This window comes from Apaloderma vittatum, unplaced genomic scaffold (genome assembly GCF_000703405.1).
Source record: "Apaloderma vittatum isolate BGI_N311 unplaced genomic scaffold, ASM70340v1 scaffold5919, whole genome shotgun sequence".
NCBI lineage: Eukaryota > Metazoa > Chordata > Aves > Trogoniformes > Trogonidae > Apaloderma > Apaloderma vittatum.
In genome coordinates this window covers 27817-43952 of record NW_009734511.1, presented here as the reverse complement: position 1 = coordinate 43952, position 16136 = coordinate 27817, and the positions used below count along the sequence as shown (strand labels likewise).

Sequence of the window (16136 nt, the reverse complement as noted above, 5' to 3'; positions counted from 1 at the left end):
TGAAAGGACAACACAGAAACAAGCCAAGGGAAACCTTTTCTTGTGATGTAAAGGCCAGGAAAGAGCTACTTCTTGTTTCCTTATCTTTTTAACATTGTGCAAGGGACCTTCCTGTGAAGATAAGTTTATGAGCTGCATCAGTAGAAGCATTTGCCTCAGTTTATGAGCTGTCCATAAAAGGAGACAAACTATGGACACTTGAAAGGAGGGGGTGGACGCTTGTTGCAATGCACACGTACAGTGCTAAAATGGGTTAAGAGACATGAGGAGAAGGTCCCTCTGAGCCAAACAGCAGCAGGAGCACATGCAGCAATTAAGACAGAAGTTTTTTTACGTAACACAGCATCTCCTTCCTTCTTCAGGGGATACCAGGAACAAGGATAAGGCCAAAGAGGGGAAAAAAAAAAAGAAATTAAGGGAGAGAAGAATGTATCTGTATAATGATTCTTCCTGACACAGCCACGTATAAACCAACTGGTCAGTCTGGGCTTTATAAAGTCATTTCCCTCTCAACAGGGCTTTTGCTTTCCACTCCACCTTCCTCTGTAGATGAGGCAGGGCTGGGTTAGGATAACATGGGTGTGCCTGATCTGATCCATTTCCGGTGCCTGCGCGCCAGCACAATCCTTCCTGATTTTTCTGTTCAAAGATGTAGCACATATAAAGAATTCTTGAATTATTTTTCAAGTATTTTAATTTAATTTTCTAAATGCTGAGTCATACAATTATTTATGCTGTCCTTCCTTCAGTCCCTGAAAGCCACAAAAAGTAACTGTATTCACTGTTAATCCAATCATGGTAAAATGTCAAAGTTCTTCCCTTGCCTCCCCTCCCCCACGCCCTTTCCTCAGAATAAGATCTTCTGAATTTCTACACCAACTATTGCACTTGATCAAAAAACCAAATACATGCATCGAGTAATCCCCTTCCCCCCTCCTGCAAATCCAGCATAACAAATACTGCAACTGAAATTTGTCATGACAATTATTTTCAAAGTAAGTAACACTGAATATCAAATAACTGAAAACTGTCTTTTCATTTAATGGAGAGCGAAGAATTCTGGTTAAGGTGGTTTGTTTTCTTGTTTTCTTTTTTTTTTTTTTTAATAAAGATCATGGCTGAAAGCCAAGCAGATTTGGGGGATTTTTTTTTTGTGTTTTTTTTCTGCAGTTCTGAAATCAGGCAAATTAAATTCCAGTAAGAAAACAAAACCAACCCTGTCTCCTAATAGTGGTACTGTATGATAATACATTATTTTCAGGAATGTTTGTCAAGAGAGTCTGCACCGTGTTTGCATATTTACAGAGGTTTAACTTCCTGCACCCTTAAGTAGGCGTTCCCTCATGCTTCTTCCACATTCCTTAATCTGACACAAGGAAGAAATCCACTGGACCCAGAGTCCCACCACCTATCTGCTCTGCATTCAGTTATAGCACCCCAACAAGTCAGTGCTAACAACGGGTAACCTGAGTGCTGCCTTTCTGTGTAGTTGTTCCCCTTGCAGGTTGCAGGGCTTGGAGGAAGGGAGTGCTTTGGTCTGCATGACAACCTACCCAGTTACTTGCTGCTTTACATCTTTAAAAAGTGGCCTGGAGATCTTGTCATTTAACTTGGCTCTGCTTTGGAAGCCTTATGCCACATTTATGTGTTTCCCGAATGCAATAAGGAACAGTGCCAGCATAGAACAACTGCAAACTGTGGCAAATCATCACTGGTCTAATTCACAAACAATAAACTCTCTGTGCAAAAGGTTACTAGCAGAAGCATCAAGTTTTGCTGGAAAACTAGGAACCCCATATACAGATACCCATTAATTTAGAATCAAGAAGTATAATTCATATGACTGTATAATTTGGCTTATCATTCTAGTTTGATTCAGAGAGAAAAACAGTCCAACATTGGTGATGCACATTGTAGTACACTCCCTCCTGATCGCATATGACTGTATAATTTGGCTTATCATTCTAGTTTGATTCTGAGAGAAAAATAGTCCAACACTGGTGATGCACATTATAGTACACTCCCTCCTGATCATATTCTTTGCCCCTAGTCTAATAAAAAGCAGATCTGACACTTGCAGTTGCTTGGATCCCTCCCAGAGCATCTTACCACTTTTTATATTGGGTGTGGGTTTGTAAAGTGGAATATAATTTGGCTTATCATTCTAGTTTGATTCTGAGAGAAAAATAGTCCAACACTGGTGATGCACATTATAGTACACTCCCTCCTGATCATATTCTTTGCCCCTAGTCTAATAAAAAGCAGATCTGACACTTGCAGTTGCTTGGATCCCTCCCAGAGCATCTTACCACTTTTTATATTGGGTGTGGGTTTGTAAAGTGGAAAACCCATTGGATTAAGGCAGAAGACTGACATGAGCGAGCAGTTCATCACCAACATGGCCAATTAGACACAATCGGATAGAACTAACAACAAATATGCATCTATGTATTTACACCTTCAACTCCAAGAGTCTTTGTAGCCTTCTCCATCCAGCCTGCACATTTAAACTGACCAAAAAAAACCTCTTGTATACACACAGCACTTAAAAAACATGGAGGGGGAAAAAAAAAAAAAAAAAAAAAAAAAGAGGCAGGCAGACCAGCAGCTTCATCTTGGTATAATCATCCTTTCTATGGCACAAATGATATGATCCCAGTTTTTACAAAATATTGCCAGCAGTGTCACTGCAAAAAAAGTGCAGATGATATGAAAACGGCTCTTCATCATAGGAGCAATGAACTTTGCAATAGTAGAAACACACACTAAGATGACAGTCATGAAGGCCAGGATAACATTTATACATTTCCCCAGGAGCACTTTGGCATTAACTGTTTCGGACTGCTGCGCTTGCTGTTCTTGCTGATGGAGCTCCAGCTTTGAAACCCGGGTCTGGCATGATTCCAAGGCTTCCTGGAAACAGAAAATATGAATTAGGGCAGCTTTATTTCCATACACCACTTTTCCCGCTTTAGCTGCAGAGCCATCCATCAGCTAGATTAGAAGTGTAATTTATTAGACTCCTAAAATTTGAATGAACCACCAACTTCCTGAAAAATAAATGCACATATATATCTGCATGTCTGTATCACTGCCTGCTCAGGCATAATCAAGTCTGACAACACTGCCCAAACTGTAGATTTTTTATATTTTTGATGCTTGAGAAAAAGTATCATAACTCTAATGTTCATGACAGATAATGTTTCTTGCATATACTGATGAGATAAAGCACTGGGAAAGCTGTTGCCATGGCAACTTTTACTGCACTAAAACAGCACCAAAGTTAGTTTCTTTGTATATGCTATAGAAAACATTAGGGCAGTACAGTCTTGCTGTGATACCAATTAAACCTGCTTTGCAACATGTAGGATTCAGTTTACGCCACCTCTCTGCTCCACATTACTTTTTCTCTCAAAGCCACGCATGGTACAGTGCTGGGCCGCAGTGCTCAGTAAGAGATTGCCTCCTCCCTCTGTCAGCGTGAAGGCTCGTTAATTCATGCTCCAAGTGGGCAGCGCGCAGCGGAGGAGTCTGTGGCGATGCTTTTATGGAATTCTCTCTCACATGTCATATATTCCACTTCACATTCACTCTAAACAAAGCAGACCTTTGGCTTCTGCTAGAGGATGGACTAAAAATGGTCTTTGAATAAGATGGGTCTTAAGTCACTAACTTAAGCCCTCTCAAAGTGAAACACGGAAAAACTTCCAACTGCTTCACTTACTTGTTGAAGTGCTATCTTTTGCTAGAGTTGGGATTTGGGCACCACTACGTAACATGATGCAAGGTTATAATTTAATGAGATCAACCTGACATAACCTTTTACCACTGTGTAAAAGGGAAAAATCATGCTCCAGCATCCTTGCTTCCATCCCTGCTCTAAAATGCCAAACATTTTCCTTGCACTGGCAGAGGTGTTCACCTGATCACACAGTAAGCTGATTCAACCCAATCCTCTGTCTAAAAACAAGCAAACAAAACCACCCACACAGAGCTATTAGGATTTTTTTGCTGGGTCAGTTCTCCGCTGTTTCGGCAAGTTGAACTGGCACGTGACCAGCCAGGCACCAAAGTCAGCGCAAAGCACCTAGCACAGCAGGCAAGACTGCTGCTTTTTGCTGTTCTGGGAATTAGCAACAAAGACAGTTCTTAATGGGTGGCACTAAGTCCCTCAGGGTTCACACTCAGTCCCCACTACACAGTACTGAGCTTTCCTGGTCCTTCTGCCACTCTGACCGCAAGTTATTCTCAAATCACTTCGTGCTGCTTTAGGGAAAGCCCAGCTATAAAGTCTGATACCTGCAGGAAGTGTTTTAAAAACAACCTGCCTATCCCTGAGGGACAGAGCACTCTGAAGTTAGGCTGTTACTTAAAATATCCACAACTTAAACACTTTTACTCTATGTTAGCTTATTTGCCAATCCCCCAAAGAGACAGGTTTAAACAAGCCCAACTGTACAGAGATAAAAGAAATGAGGCTGTGTCAATACAGCACTTCAAATAGTTTTAGAAGTCTCTGAAACCCCCCCAGGGTTCTACTAATGAGGTGGCAAACATTTCACATCCTTTCTGCTGTAGAACTTGGGTCTTATTCAGTTTTTATATCCTCAAGATGCCTTCACAGAAAGGAGTCCCTGCATGAGAGACCTCTCTTCTGTAAACCTACAGAAGAACCTATAATATGCTTAGACCCAGCACCATCCTTTTCCCACTGTTCCCAGGGGGTTCCTGACTCTCACATCAGTCAGGAAACAGGGCAAATATCCTGCTCTCTGGGGTCTCCACAGATAGAAACGCAAGCACAGCGTTGTAGAGCACAGGTGGGTTTTTTTACCATCTGAGCCAACACGAAGACAGCCTTTGAGTGTTCCTCAGATGTTAGTGAACTTAAACCCAAGGTAAAGGAAAACAATGTTTTCACCATTTTTCACCATTTGCTCAGACTTTGGGTAGAAACATGCATTATATTAATGCTCATATTGTATATAAATATTCAAGTATGTAACTACATGCTGTCAGGACAAACTTACAGACACTAACACTGGCTTTTGATTATGGCAGACATCACTACAACTGATCACTGAAGGGAACACACCTATAGCTTTGATTATAGGGGCCGCTGCAACCACAGATTACAACTCTTGAATTATAACTGGCAAATCCACAAGTCTATCAATTAGATTTCTTACATCTCACCTTTATAATAAACCTTGCCAGCGATACGACTACATATTGGAGACAGTCTGAAGAAGAGGTTTGTGTTAGGACACCTTCAAAAGTGGCATTTTATACAATAGAAGGAGACCCTGGTGCAAGAAATTAAAACAGGCCATTGTTCATCCATGAATCTGCGTAGGCTACATCATCAATTCCAGCAGATAAAATTCTGAGTTCATTGAAACAGAGACTGTCACCGATGTAAACAAGTTCCTGTTTTAACCATAAAACAGATAAAACATGGACTTAAATCTTTCCCCAGATTCCCTATATACAAAGATGCAGAAAGATGTAAATGTTTTATAGTACAAGACTTCTACAAAATGTTGGACTTTTATAAGACGGAAAAATAAAAAAGTACCTGAACATCTCGTGACCGTTCATATGCTTGATATGCCACTTTCTCCTCAATGCTGGCAAGCTCTTGTTTCAAGTTTGCTGTCTCATGTTGATGAAGATCAGTGAGGTCATTTAACTGGTCTTCCAATCTTTCATATCTTATTAAGAAAAAAGGTCTAAATTTAGTGCCTTCCATTCAAGTAATGCTAAATCATAAAAAACAATTAGATGTTTTAAAAGCTAATTTCTCAGTGTACTATGGATTCATCTGACTGGCATTACAGAGCACATATAGAGAAATCAGTAAAAACTTTGGAACACTCTCCATAAGCGTTTATTCAGCAAACTGAAAGACTTTTGAATGTTTCTTGCTGGCAGTGAGCATTAAAAAGCAAATATTTGTACATCATTGGCAAATTATAAGAACTATAAACATGCCTAAGGGTATCCAACTCACATTTTTCCATTTCTCACTTTTCAATTAGACAAGAAGATATGGTTTCTAAGTAAGCTTGAGCCAGTTAACAGCTCGCCAGTAGTGAAAGGAAAAATGTGCTCCCTGGATCTCCTCTCAAACACAACTGCAAGGTTCTCCCATTCATGTACAGCCTGTACTGGCATGTCTCTGCACGGTAAACCAGTTAAACTAAACCATCAGGAAACTAGAAATTGTTTTTGGCAAATTTGTAACTTGATTTAACACAGGCAAAACCAAGCAAACACTGCAGCTGGCACAAAAATGATGGAGGCAAAATTGTCTAGCTGTGCAAGGGAGGTGGTGGGAGGCTTGAGATCGTAATGGCAGTGAGGTGCTAGTAACAGCTACTCTGCCTTCTGAAACCAAGTCCTGAGTTCAGTGGGCCATTTGCTTTGTTCTTTCCTCCCTCATGTGACCCAATACCCAGCCTTCCCTTTGTATTTCAAGAGCCGTAAACAAGGAAAACATTAAATAGCGCATTTCATACTGAGTTTTTGCCCATCAGTGCAGTAAAGACTTCAAGAATCAACGCTTACTTTAAGAAGGGATAGGAAAAACGGGACATAGTTACAGCAGCTGCAAGCTCTCTGTAGAACATACCTCACTTCGCACGGTGAATCACAAAGGAATTGTCAGTAACACATGCAAGAGGAAGCTCTGCTGCAGCACTTAAAATTACATTTCACAGCCCTGTGTTACACCAGGGCACAAAGTGACATTGTATCCACAAGATAGCAAGGTGTCCACAAAGCATTTGGACAAGGTGCTCGGGACTAAAGGGTATACTTCTCAGCTCTAAGTCCGCTCTGCTACACTGTAGACTAATCAGCATTTTGAATTCGCAACACATCAGAATCCTTCCACCAGTTACAAAACAATTGGCATTCCTATAAGCAGTATTCACATAATACATGCCAGATGAGAGAATTTTCTGACAAGCTGTTGACTATCGCATCATTTGATAGGAAATATTAACAGTCTACATGTATTTTCAGTTATTGGAAGGAGTGGAACATTTTGGTACTAGATATTGATTGGAATTATTTTTTTCTCTTGCTTCTGAAATATCACACACACAAGCACAAACTCACTTACACTTTCCAAATAGCTTCTATACCTGTTCAAAAGTCATTTCAAGAGAACAGTTTAAAAAGAAATAAAAAATACCTATATCTTTCCTCTTGTAACATCTGAGAAATAAAGCCATAGTCTCTTTTAAATTGTGTTTTTAAATTCTCAATATCATCAGCTAACTGGGACTGTGTCTCCTTGATTTCCCTTAGTTCCTCCAAAATCATGGAAAGCTTTCCTTGGCTGTCCAGGTTACTTGCCACAGCAGGACCAAAGGAAGTGTTCCCATTACTATCTGCTGAGCCAGAGGTCCCGCTTGAGCATTCATCATCACTAACGTATTTTGGTTTGGCAACAATGGTGGCACTGCCCCCATACGTTCTAGAACTCGTTTCTGGCCGAAACTCATCCAAGGTATTTTTGAGATGAGCAATGTTGTCTGCGCTACCAAATTTGTTTCGGATCAGGTTTGCAAACTCTCTAGACTTGCTGAAAACAAAGACAGGTGGTGTCAAAGATACACCTGGCACACCCGACTTGCTGCTCTCTGTTCCATGCCCAGAGGTACGAGGCTTTCCATGATGAATATCTTTCAAGTTATCTTTGGAAGTATCCTTAGCAGCTTTGGAAGATCCGTTTTCAATATCCTTGAGCTTTTTGTGATACTGTTCCAGTTTCTTCTGCAGCTGGGCAATGGAGTGGGCAGATTTCTGGTTCTTTTTTTCAAAGACTTGTTTAATGCGCCCAGCCTGTTGCTTGTCGGCACTGTTTACCAGTTTCAAATATTCAGCTACATTTCCATCTCGAGCTGTTTGTTCAACTTTGATTTGTTCCGTAACCCTGAGGATTTTCTGTTTCAAACTATCTGCACTGAGTTTGACTTTATGAAACTCTAGGACTCCATCTGGTACATCAAAATTCAGGTTGGTGTCAGAGCCTCCACGGCGAATGTTAAGTGGTAAACTCAGAGTATTCATATCATGTCTTTCCACCTGTCAGAAAAAAAAAAAACAACAGATAAATGGAATTTGTATTTTACTTTTTTAACTCAAATTTTTCCACGGCGAATGTTAAGTGGTAAACTCAGAGTATTCATATCATGTCTTTCCACCTGTCAGAAAAAAAAACCAAACAGATAAATGGAATTTGCATTTTACTTTTTTAAATCAAATTTTCAGCTTCTTTTTCCACATGTAGCTATAACAGCTACACAAAATAAAGTAGCTTAGAGTAGGAAAATAGAATGTATTTTTCTTTGAAATTAAGAAGCATTTTTCTTGACTTCCCTGGTTGATAAACAACCCAAGAAACTGACTGTCTCTATTAAAAAGGTAGCAAGATGAATTAGAGTGAAAATTATTTAAGTATATATTTTTTCAGAATAATTTAGTTATTTACAAAATCTGAAAAATACCTAGTTAGAAAAGGTTCCTAAATATATTGTTTATTATTAAAACTTTCAAAGAGATCATGACTGATACCACTTATTCTTTCTCTTAGAAATAGTCAAACACCAATAGAGATGTAAACAGATTTTCTCTTTACAGCAGTATTATACTGTTCAGTATATTTCACCAGGTTAAAGTCCTTTTTTGAAACATGCTCCTCCCACTCAAATTTATCCCACAATACAAAGGTTTTGCACAACTAGCTGATAGTTTTTGGAAGTTTACTGCATGTTTCAGTAAGAAGTAGCAACTAGTTTTTAGCACAGAGTGCATAAGAAAGAACTTGCCCGCATTTGAGTTCTCTTGCTTGATGACGACACTCAACAACTTGAATTGCTGTGGCCAAGTCTGTTTTAATAGCAAATTCATTGAGTGGGATTTACAGAAAGAAACTCAGGGGAGAAAACTGCATTCTCTCAAATATAGGATCCATACTTTAAAAATGCTCTCAGGAAGCATAACAAAGCAAAAATTTAAAATCAGGCAACTTGGTCACAACATGAGTGCAACAGATCATTCATCTTTCTCAACAGAAAGGCAAGATAGTCTGTTATAAAACATAAAAAGTATTTCCTCGAATAAAGTCAAAGCCATGGGGGAGTCATGAGACAAGAAGGATCTAACTAAAATAGCTTCATCCCTATTACCATTGTGCGCCAGCCTCTGTGACAAAGAATGTACCTATCATGAACGCTACCACAGTGACATATCTATAGATGCTGCTTAACAGACACTCTAGCCATGGCAGATTTTCAGAGCTTTAACACCAGAGGGAACTAATACAATTGCTCAGGCAAGACTATTGCAGAGATAAGGCAGAAGCTGCACTCAAGTGTCTTTTAAAGATGCCTTTATTAAATGCTTTAACTACTCTTTGCTTCAGAATGCCTGAGATACTATGTTAAACTTTTGATTTCCAGCTACAGTGTTAATTACTGTCTATAATAGAGAAGATCTTAAGTACACATACAAGTCAAGTGATCATGATTGAATCTTTCTCTTGATTAAAAAAAAAACCAATATAAAAAAAACCCAAAACAAACCCCATCATTAACCATTGCTGTAAGGTTTGTTATCCCAGGCTTGTAGAGTTTTGGCGGCCCTCCTGGAAATTCTCTGTAGCATTCCTGTATTGCCCTTACAATACAGGCTCAGGAATCAGACGTGGTGTCCTACTGCTAATGACACGTGTCGTGCATAGATTGATCAGGAGAACTATTCTCATGCTGTGTCTGTCATGACAGGTTACAAACACAAAGGGGGTAATATGCCATGAAATGGGATCTGTACCTGGCCATTTCAGAGACAAGATCATCTCTACTCTCACTTTACATTCCTATCCTTATATTACTGAGGACTGCACTACCTTTTTTTTTTCATCCTTTTTCTTTTGCTACTGCACTGCTCAGAGTGAAAGGCAGGTAACATAAAAGTTCGCATTCACCAATCCCTAAGAAAAACCAGACACTTGAAAAACGCAAACTGAAGAGTCATGGCAGTGACAGTTTCTTCTGGAGAAATTGCTTAATGGTGATCTTTAAGATGGGGGCTCTATTCCAAGGATTAAACCAGTGTTGTAGTCTAATAGCTCTGCATTTTACCAGCTTGTTAAAAATAATTGATACGGAGCTATATGCTGAATTATTAAAAGGAAGTAGGTATGTATTTATAAATATATAAAAATTTATGTTATTTAATATCATCAGTTCTATGTGCTTCACAGAAAATCTACTTTATTGATGAGCTCTCATATTAGAATTTGCATAGATTTGACACACATGGATGACATCCTACATTCAGGGTGATGCCAAATCTAAAGTGTGACAAAAATCACAAGTGTCAAAGATTTATATTTCTTAACTGAACAAGTTTTAGAAATACAAATAATAGGAAAAAAACCCAAACACCTTTAGAGATCACTTTTAAAACTGGTAACTTTCACAATACTGTTGTGGCAGCTAAAATATGCACTTAATGCAAGCAAAACTAGTTTGACACAGGATACTTGTATCTTTCCAAAAGCTCAAACAGCAAAGGAAAGCAATTAAGACAAATAGCTGAAAAGCTTAGATACTAGATCTGTACCCCATATTGCAAATATTTCTTTAAATGAATTTGCTGTGTCTGGACACATTCAGTAAAGAGAAAAAACTCAGTCTAAAAGAATAGTTTCCTGAAACAACGTAAGACCTTTTTGAATAAGCTTTGGCACAAAACTATACCATAATAAATCACCAAACTGCATATACACACAAGACAGATCCATCACTGATGTCACTCAGGACAAACTGTACATACTTCCAAGAATGGGTGGGTCTATCTCTAACCTTTACACAGCATTAAGTGTTTACTTCCTTAGTACAAAATAGTCTAAAAATATATTGTAATAATTGGATACAAGCCCAAACCAATCCCTTCTCCCTTATGTCCTCTCTCTCAGCGGAGTCTCTAGCAGTCAGTAAGATCTATCATCATCACGAACCCTGTGCCTTCCTGGAATTTCAAGGTAACAACAGCAATAGAGATAAAAAGAACAATAGTGTCAAAGGAATACATCTGCTGAAAGCTGCATTGCTTTTGGAGTTGAGGAAACCAGTTACCATGTGGCAAATCTAGTTCTGAAATGAGTAAACCCAATCACAGGGTCAGTTCAAATACAGTGAAGTTTTGAAAAGAATTGTTTCTAAATTCCCCAAACGCTGCTAGTAGTAGGGTTTTTTTAGGTTACTGGAATGAGAGCTCACCAAGGGTACAAAAGAGTCACATCCAACACATTCCTCTCTCTGACCGTATTTGGTCAAAAATGGCAAGTGTCCTCTTTCCATCATCCTGAAAGGCTGGGTCATGCAACAGAAGCTCTTGAAATCTTCTGTTGATGTAATACAGTTTTTCATTGCTTTCGGTTGTTTGGTGTTTTTTTTTTGGTGGGTGGGGTCATGGGTGGGTTTTTTGTTGGTTGTTTTTGTTGGGAGTTTGTTTTGTGTTTTGTTTGTTGTTGTTTGGGTTTTTGTTCTTTTACTTAGTGGGGTTTTTCTAAAATCAGAAGCAAGCAGACACTGGAGGACTCAAGCATCTCTAGACAAGTGGCCTATCACCTGTATTCTGCCTTGATAAGGTAGAATCAAATTCGGCAAGGGTCAGTTTGTGATCGCTTTACAGCTCAACACTAATCCTACGGAAGACTGTCAGTAGGAGTCCAAGATGCTCTCTCATCCCCACAGGGACCGGTGCACCCTCCTGTCACGTGGGCTTAAATCCTCTCTCCCACACAGGAGACTGAATGCACATCCCCCTCAAACCATGCAAGTGCTCTTCCACTAGGTTACAGGAAGAGATGATGAAGGCCATCCATGCTGTTCTTTCTACTTAGGTTGACAGCACCTAGGGCACCAAGCTGTTAATAACAAAGAAGTTGTTGAGAGATTGATTTGTAAGATTTCAGTTGTGGTTGCCAAGAGAAAAAATAAAATAATGCACACACAGTAGTGGCCCCAATAGCCAAAATGGGACCAGTCATATTTCTGGAAGTGAGAAGCACTGAAAGAAAAAAAGAATGGAACCATCATACACCTCTCCTATTACAATAACAATTATTAGGGAGCGGGGGATTAGCGATAGAGGTGAGGAAAGAGTCCTGAGACAAGAAGTAACACAAGGAAGATAAAGCACTAGCCCAGAGCCTACGGAAATACAGGAGACATGCCCAGGACCTGGCTTTTTGGTAAAACACAAAAAAACCAATTTGCACATGGTTACTGGGATAGCCATAGCTGCTGTTAGCTTGAAAGAAGAAATAAGGGGCTTGGGGAGACCACTGCATTTTTTTTTTTTGAGCAGTGTGCATACACACTTTGCTGTTACCCAGTTGAGAACTAATTGTAACGGTTGTGCTGCTCAAAGACTAGCTTTTAAGAATAGTGATTTATGAGTGCAGCAGTTCAGACTCCCTGCCTGCAACAGAGGCAAACACCACAGATGACTAGACAGGCACTTCTCAAAGGCCAGACAACCTCCTTCTACCTCAACCTCCCTTCTTCCAAGGAGCCAAACAGATTCCCAGCTGCATGGCCAGGTGGTTTATACAGTCCATCCCAAGCCCAGAGCTTTGAAAGGGATAGCAGAATTTTTTTGCTTCTGTTAGTGAGGCAACCCAAAGGGCCTCAATACCAGTCATAGATGTACAAACTAAACAAAAGCTTATGATAATTGAAGTTTATCTTGCCAGGCTTATAGAGGGGTATGTGATTAGGGCTTAGAAAAAGAATGCTGTAAGAAACATACAAGATTGGATTAAGGCAGCTTTAAAGCTTTTAGAGTTTGCCAACAAAAATAATCAGGAGTAATTCTTTTTGTCAAGAAGTATAGATATACCAGAAGCACAGGAGTTCCAACGGGTAAGACAGCATGAGAGGAAGCTTTGTTACTTTTTCAGTATATTTCAAAGCAGAATGTGTTTGGGGAAAGAATTTTACCATCTCTCTCAAATTCAGTGCTCCTTTTAAAATCCACAGAAGAGTCCTTCACTGAAGGCTTAAGACATCATAAAAGATTTAAAGTTATATAAAGTCAGCCTCTAAACTTGCTGTCCAGTATGTTACAGGAAAATACCTTCTGATCAAAAAGGTACTTAGATAGTAATATCTAGAAATACCCATACTCAGAACATCGTACTAATAATCACACAGAGGGTTGAGAATATAGGCATGGAGGGAGACAGCAAACCCTGCTTCTACTTTTAACAGGAAATCAGAGATGCAGGGTGATTTGTCTTGAGATCACCTGGCAAATGCTGACGTAGTCAAACAAAACGAGGTGATTCTTTTACCATCAACAGTTCCTCTATCACCTATCAAAAAGATTAATATTAAAGCTGTAAGGCACCTCGCTAACACACATTAGGGTTTTATTCCAGGTGATAGTCAAAGATAAGCCCAGATATCCTTTGGCAGGTATCTCTCCTATGAAGAGAACTGGGGCTGTTTAGTCTTGAAAAAGAGACAGCTGAGAGGGGACCTTATTAACGTATATAAATATCTGAGGGGTGGGGGTCAAGGGGAAGGTGAAAGTCTCTTCACAGTGGTGCCCAGTAATAGAACAAGCTAAAATGGTTGTAAGTTAGAAGACAGGGAGTTCTGCCTCAACATGAGGAGAAATTTTTTTACTGTGAGGGTGACAGAGCACTGGCACAGGCTGCCCAGAGAGGTTGTGGAGTCTCCTTCTCTGGAAACTTTGAAAACCCGCCTGGATGCGTTCCTGTGTGGCTGCCCTAGGGGATCCTGCTCTGGCAGGAGGGTTGGACTAGATGATCTCTAGAGGTCCCTTCCAACCTCAAACATTCTGTGATTCTATGATCTGCACGCAAAGGGTGGCCACCTCAAGAGTAAGGAAAAATAGAGAAGCAGATCAGCCAATAGAGCTTGGATACTTTTGAAAATTTTTCCCATCATGCCAACATGATTTTGGCAATTATAAAAATTCAGGTTTTAACCTAGGCAATTTAGGCAAGATCTCGGATAGAGACTAAGAAACTATGCGTACTAGACAAGACCTCAGACATAGAACCTGGGTCAGTTTGATCACCTATCTTTCGCTTAATTTTCATTCTTTTTATTAGCACCGCAGAGTTGAGACTCTTAAGTGCAGGCATGCCAAGAAAGTAAATGTGCTTGTAATTTTAATTTAAGCAAAAAAAAAAAAAGTTTTAAACGCTTTAAAACAAACTGTGTAAGAAAGCAATTAAAAAGAAAGCACATACTCACAAGTTCTAGAGTTACTAGAAAGACAGCTTTTACTCTCTTGGTCTACATTAGGCAACGTCGAATGGCCATGTATAACCTGTGACCCAAACAGCCAAGTTCACACCAATGTTGTTCTCCCTCAAATCCTACAGACGTGATCAGTTCAAACTAGGAGTATCCCAGGAATAACTTTTTATCTAATTGCTAATTAAAGGACTGAACTAAGGCCAAATTAGCTAGGTCATTGCTTGTGCATAAATAAGTCTTTAGATATGGTACTATTTCAGATTAAACCAACAATGGAAGAAGAGAACAATGAGGGGAAGAGGCAGTTTTCTGCTTCATTGCTAACATCAGCTCCTTCAAAAACCACCACTAAAAAGGCTCCCAAGTCATAACTCGCACTTGGACCTGTTCCAGGTTGTTTCACAGCATAAAATTGTCATGAGCAAACCAGTTCCAATACAAAAAACACCTACTTGTGACCTAGACACTGCAAACTTCAACAGGCCTTTAAAAAAGCAGGCAAGCAAGCTACTTTCCATTTACTGTTCAGCTGTCATGTAATAAAATAAAAATAAAATTAAAATAAATCACTGTCCTGGATAAGGAAAACAATACAGTGATGAATTAATTCTCAGATTTACTACGCTTAAAGTTTCTTAAGTGGGCACGGTTAACTATTTTGCTTCAGATCAGTTCCACTCTTATTTAAGAGTCATTAATTAAGGAGAAGTCATTAAAGTACTCTCACCTAACTTCTTAAAATAAACGTCACTTTTATGTGTATGTTCCTCCGTCTCAGGTTTTCATGGCAATTGAAGGAAATACTTGGGAGCCCCAGGTGCTACATAGGTGGTTCCATCGAGAAGCGCTTCTGAGAAGTCTGTGCTCCTATTGCCACTCAAGGAGAGTGCCTTTCATCTGAAACAAATCCCTCAAAATGCAGCCACTATGACTCAGTAGAGGGGTCGCATATTTTTGAAGAGTGATGCAAAACATTCTGTATCTTTTTTTCTACACTAATTGTTCAACTCGCTTTCAGTACTTCTAATAAGTGCTTCCCCTCCACAGCTTTTATGGATTTTCTTCCCCTCCCATTCAATAAGCTTTCTTTTTCTAAAGATGTTCAGAGAGGTGGCAAGGATGAAATTTTTCAGAATACTTGTGAATTGCTCTGTGAAAAGCCAGCTGCTATATGTTTTCAATTACCATATCCTTCTCTATGAATGAGAATTTGATAAAAAGCCAGCCACATGCCTGCTATGACTAACCACTTCTCATGGTTACAGCATATGCTTCTGATTTCCCACCACTCACGATTTAGAGTGTGCTTTCCTTCCTATCACTCCATTGTCTAACTTTACACCACAAATTATCTATTCCATATTGATAACGCTACAACAGGTCACCCATTCCCTCCACCCAGTTCTTTCAGTTAATGCTTTTAATTTCATTGCTATTCAGGCTGTCTAAGAGTTTCCTGAAATCCCAGCTCCTGGAACTGTACAATCATTCAAGAGACTTCTAGGGAATATTGCTAAGTTTCTTGCCCTTAATTACAGAGAAGTAACACCCACATCTAACTTAACAATCAACGAAGTCCTCCTTCCCCCAAAACACAAAGAGTGTAAAGGAAATTTTAAATATGTGATTACAGATCTACAGAAATCAAACCCACAACACAGATTTTAGAAAGCCTTATACATGACTTTATTGCTTTGAGCTGGCATCAAATATATAAAACCTGTTTTGTAACAGGAACATTAAGACTTTACAGTAGCAAGGAATTTTGGAAATACTACCCTTCAGAGATAAAACACTCCAAATCCAGATAGAGTGGCC

At 39.4% G+C, this 16136-nt stretch overlaps 1 protein-coding gene across 1 annotated transcript; it reads right to left on the bottom strand.

Moving 5' to 3' along the window:
* Window positions 1-2610: 2610 nt before the first annotated feature.
* Window positions 2611-8091, bottom strand: TMCC3 (transmembrane and coiled-coil domain family 3). The gene is made up of 3 exons (XM_009876309.1): window positions 7202-8091; window positions 5579-5714; window positions 2611-2913 (listed from the first exon to the last, which is right to left on the bottom strand). The coding sequence occupies exons 1-3, from the start codon at window positions 8080-8082 to the stop codon at window positions 2611-2613; spliced, it is 1320 nt and encodes a 439-aa protein (XP_009874611.1). The 5' UTR covers window positions 8083-8091.
* Window positions 8092-16136: the final 8045 nt, after the last annotated feature.

What these genes read in the sequence shown, in the direction of transcription:
- TMCC3 (XM_009876309.1), bottom strand. Translation starts at nt 8,082, where the DNA reads ATGAATACTCTGAGTTTACCACTTAACATTCGCCGTGGAGGCTCTGAC. An exon ending in TTACAAGAGGAAAGATATAG is followed by an intron (nt 5,715 to 7,201) that starts GTATTTTTTATT and finishes TTTCTTAATAAG; the next exon opens with ATATGAAAGATTGGAAGACC. An exon ending in AACGGTCACGAGATGTTCAG is followed by an intron (nt 2,914 to 5,578) that starts GTACTTTTTTAT and finishes TTCTGTTTCCAG; the next exon opens with GAAGCCTTGGAATCATGCCA.